This window comes from Apteryx rowi, unplaced genomic scaffold (genome assembly GCF_003343035.1).
Source record: "Apteryx rowi isolate R43461 unplaced genomic scaffold, aptRow1 scaffold_1639, whole genome shotgun sequence".
Lineage (NCBI taxonomy): Eukaryota > Metazoa > Chordata > Aves > Apterygiformes > Apterygidae > Apteryx > Apteryx rowi.
In genome coordinates this window covers 10,439-14,679 of record NW_020447907.1, presented here as the reverse complement: position 1 = coordinate 14,679, position 4,241 = coordinate 10,439, and the positions used below count along the sequence as shown (strand labels likewise).

Here is a 4,241-nt window from a genome sequence, read left to right as displayed (position 1 = left end):
GATTTTGGGGTGAAAACGGGGGAAAACAGAGCCACGATTTTGGGGTGAAAACGGGGAAAGCAGAGCCGCGATTTTGGGGCAAAAAGGGGGGAAACAGAGCCCCGATTTTGGGGGTGAAAATGGGAAAGCGGAGCGGCGATTTTGGGGTGAAAACAGGGAAACCAGAGCCCTGATTTTGGGGTGAAAATGGGGCAAGCGGAGCCCCGATTTTGGGGTGAAAAGGGGGGAAACAGCCATGATCTTGGGGGTGAAAATGGGGAAAGCGGAGCCCCGACTATGGGGTGAAAACAGGGAAACCAGAGCCCTGATTTTGGGGTGAAAAAGGGGGAAATGGAGCCCCGATTCGGGGGTTAAAAGGGGGGAAAGCAGAGCCCTGATTTTGGGGCGAAAACGGGGAAAGCGAAGCCGCGATTTTGGGGCAAAAAGGGGGACACCGGAGCCCCGATTATGGGGTGAAAAGGAGGGAAACAGAGCCGCGATTTTGGGGCGAAAAAGGGGGGAAACGGAGCCGCGATGGGGGAAGAGCCGCCGCCGGACTCACGTCGCTTCCGAGCTCGTCGTCCACGGTGAGGCCGGCCAACTCGCCCAGGCTCACGGCGCCGCTTCCGGCACCGCTTCCGGCGGCGCCGTCCGTGCCGAAGCCGTCGGCACCGAGGGAGCCGGAGCCTCCGGCAGCGCCGCGCCGTCGGAGCCGGCTCGTTCCCGGATCGGAGGCGGCGGCACGGGGAGGTGCCGGGGGTGCCGGCGGCAACGGAGCGGCCCAAGGCCGGGGCGATTCCGCGCTTCCGGAGCCCAGGAAGTCGAATTCGCCCAGGGCGTCCTCGGAATCGTCCTCGTCTTCCTCGGAATCGTCCTCGTTGTCGTCGAGCTGCGGTGGTGACGGAGAGGGGGGACGGTGAGGGGGTGACGCGGTGACGGTGACGCTTCCGTCCCCGTTTCCGTCCCCGTTTCCGACCCGGAGCGCTTGCCTTGGCGCCGCGGTGGCGTTTGGCGGCGCCGGCGCCGTCCAGGTCCTCGTCCTCGTCGCTGTCCTCGTCCTCGCAGCTCCGGGGAAAAGGCGGATGCTCCAAGCCAGGGGCGCCAGGGCGATCCGGAGGTTCCCTGCCGGCAGCGTTCCTGTGGAGGAGGAGGGAGACGCCGTGGGAAGACGGGAGGCGTTCGGCAGGACGCGGACGGAGAAGCCGGAGCCGGAGCAAGCTAAGCCGAGCCTCTCCGGGTCGGAGCAAGTTGCAGCTGAGCCGAGCTGGAGCCGGAGCGAGCTAAGCCAAACCCGGAGCAAGGCTCTCCAAGCTGGAGCGAGCCGTGGTCCAGCCAGCCAAGCCGGAGCCGGAGCGAGCTAAGCCGAGCCTCTCCGGGTCGGAGCAAGCCGTGGCCAGCCAAGCCAGAGCCGGAGCAAGCTAAGCCAAACCGGAGCGAGTCTCTCCGAGCCGGAGCAGGCCGAGCCGGAGCAAGCCTCGGCCAAGCTGAGCCGGAGCGAGCCGAGCCAAACCGGAGTGAGCCTCTCTGGGCCGGAGTGAGCCGGAGCGAGCTAAGCCGGAGCCAGAGCAGGCCTATCCGGGCCGGAACGCGCCTCCCCGAGCCGGAAGGGGCCTTTCCGAGCCGCTCCGAAGCTCCGCTCACCTCTGGATCTGCTCCTCGATGCGTCTGATGAGCAGCGAGTCGCCGCCGTTGAGGGCGCCGGGAGCCGGCTCCGAAATTCCGGAAGTTCCGGAAGATCCGGAAGCTCCGTTGCCGGCGCCGGCGGAGCAACGGCCGAGCAGGGAGCGGAGGCGCTTGGAACGCATATCCAGGATAGTGTCGGCATATCCCACCTCTTCCAGGTACCTGCGAGGCCGGAGCAGCTGAGGCCGGAGCAGCTCGGGACACCCCAGGCCGCTCCCCCCCCTCCCGCTTTTCCCGCATCCCGGATTTCCCGGCACTCACTGCCGCAGGAGCTGCCGCCCTTCTTTCCAAGCCGAGGGGCCGCTCTCCGGAGGCGCCGGCTCCGCCGGACCGTTGGGAACTGGGGGGGGGGGATAAAAGAGATTAAAGAAAAGACGGAGCGAAGGTGGGGGGGGGGATTTGGCCGCTTTGCCGGATCCGGCCCCGTTTTCCGCGGAAACGGCGGCGCTCCGCGGGCTGCCGCACCCAGCTCCGGCGCTTCCGGCCTCTTCTCGCCCGGATTGAGGTCGGTGCCGAATTTCAGCTTGTGATATTTGGATCTGGAGGAGGAAAGAAGGGGGGAAAAAAAAGGGGTGGGAACGTTTACGGAGCGGCCGGGATTCGCGGCTTCTCCGTAAAGCGCTCCGGCCGCTTTTCCGCACCTTTCCTGCTTCAAGGCGAATTCCAGCATCTTGATGCGCCGCACCAGATCCGTCTTGAGGTTTTCCTGGCCCTGGCGCTCGCCCTGCAGGAAGGCCACCTGCGCCTGCCGGGAGAGGAGGCAACGGCGCGCGCCGGCTTCCCCGGAAAACCTGGGAAAGGGGGCGAGCTGCCGGCGCCGGAGCGACGCAGCCGGCAGCGGGGACGATGCCGCCGGCGCCCGGAGCGACGGAGCGATGCTGTYGGCAATGGGAGCGACGGGGTCGGCGCCCGGAGTGAAATTCCCAGCACCGGAGCGATGCTGCCGGCAGCGGGAGTAATGGTGTCGGTGCCCGGAGCGATGCCGACGGTGCTGGGAGCGAAACTCCCGGCACCCGGAGGGAAACTCCCGGCACCCGGAGTAACACTGACGGCACCCGGAGCGACACCGAGGGCATCGGAGCGACACCGAGGGCATCGGAGCGAAACTCCCGGCACCCGGAGCAACACCAACAGCACCAGGAGCAAAACTCCCGGCGCCCGGAGCGATGCCGATGGCATCAGAGTGAAACTCCCAGTGCCTAGAGTGAAACTCCTGGCGCCCGGAGCGACGCCAACGGTGCCGGAGCGAAACTCCCAGCTCCCGGAGCGACACCGACGGCACCGGGAGCAAAACTACTGGCACCTGGAGCGAAACTCCCAGCGCCCGGAGCAAAACTCCCAGCGCCCGGAGCAACGCCAACGGCGCCGGAGCGAAACTCCCGGCACCCGGAGCGATGCCACCAGCAACGGGAGCGAAACTTCCGGCACCTGGAGCGAAACTCCCGGTGCCCAGAGCGACGCCAACGGCACCGGGAGCGAAACTCCTGGCACCCGGAGCGACACTCCCGACACCCGGAGCGACGCCGATGGTGCCGGAGTGAAACTCCTGGCGCCCGGAGCGAAACTCCCGACACCCGGAGCGATGCCAATGGCACCGGGAGCAAAACTCCTGGCACCCGGAGCAAAACTCCCAGCACCCAGAGCGAAACTCCTGACACCTGGAGCAACGCCGATGGTGCCGGAGCCAAACTCCCGGTGCCTGGAGCAATGCCGACGGCATCGGAGAGAAACTCCTGGCGCCTGGAGTGACACCAACGGTGCCGGAGCAAAACTCCCGGCGCCCGGAGCGACACCAGCGGCCCCTGGAGCAACGCTGACGGTGTTGGAGTGAAACTCCCCGTGCCCGGAGCGATGCCAACGGCGCCGGAGCGAAACTCCTAGCACCCGGAGCAAAACTCCCAGCACCTGGAGCGACGCCGATGGTGCCGGAGCGAAACTCCCAGCGCCCGGAGCGACACTCTTGGCGCCCGGAGTGATGCCGATGGCAACGGCAGTGAAACTCCCGGCGCCCGGAGCGATGCTCCCAGCACCTGGAGCAACGCCGCCGGCATCGGAGCAAAACTCCCAGCACCCGGAGCGACGCCAACGGCAACGGGAGCGAAGCCGATGGTGCCGGAGTGAAACTCCTGGCGCCTGGAGCGACACTGACGGTGTTGGAGTGAAACTCCCGGTGCCCGGAGCGATGCCGTTGGCACCGGAGCGATGCCAACGGCACCGGGAGTGAAACACCCGGCACCGGAGCGATGCCGTTGGCACCGGAGCGATGCCAACGGCGCCCGGAGCAAAACTCCCGGCAATGGGAGCAAAACTCCCGGTGCCCGGAGTGACGCCAACGGCACCGGGAGCGAAACACCCGGCACTGGCGGAGCGATGCCGATGGCACCGGGAGCGAAACACCCGGCACCGGGATGGGATGGGACGGGATGGGATGGGGCTCCCGGCCCCAACACCGTGGCGCACGGAGGGGTCCCGTTACCGGGGGGGTCCCCGTCACCGGGGCGCGAAGGCGGCTGGTTCCCCCCACCCCCCTCCCCGGGGCTACCGGCAGCCGAGGGGACCCCGGAGCCCCGGTAACGCCC

General features: G+C 67.4%; 1 protein-coding gene across 2 annotated transcripts in view; it reads right to left on the bottom strand.

Annotated features, from left to right (window-relative positions):
• STRN4 (striatin 4) overlaps positions 1–3,047 on the bottom strand; it is an 11,273-nt gene extending 8,226 nt beyond the window's left edge. Inside the window, exons 1-6 of one of the 2 annotated variants that reach the window (XM_026060030.1) lie at positions 2,304–3,047; positions 2,128–2,201; positions 1,924–2,002; positions 1,621–1,841; positions 969–1,116; positions 542–868 (exon numbers count right to left, since the gene is read on the bottom strand). In XM_026060030.1, the coding sequence (XP_025915815.1) occupies positions 542–868; positions 969–1,116; positions 1,621–1,841; positions 1,924–2,002; positions 2,128–2,201; positions 2,304–2,738 (1,284 nt within the window). In that variant the 5' untranslated portion in view covers positions 2,739–3,047. The remainder of the gene's footprint in view (positions 1–541; positions 869–968; positions 1,117–1,620; positions 1,842–1,923; positions 2,003–2,127; positions 2,202–2,303) is intronic. The other variant, XM_026060029.1, reaches the window with a different exon arrangement.
• Between the last annotated feature and the right edge of the window lie 1,194 nt (positions 3,048–4,241).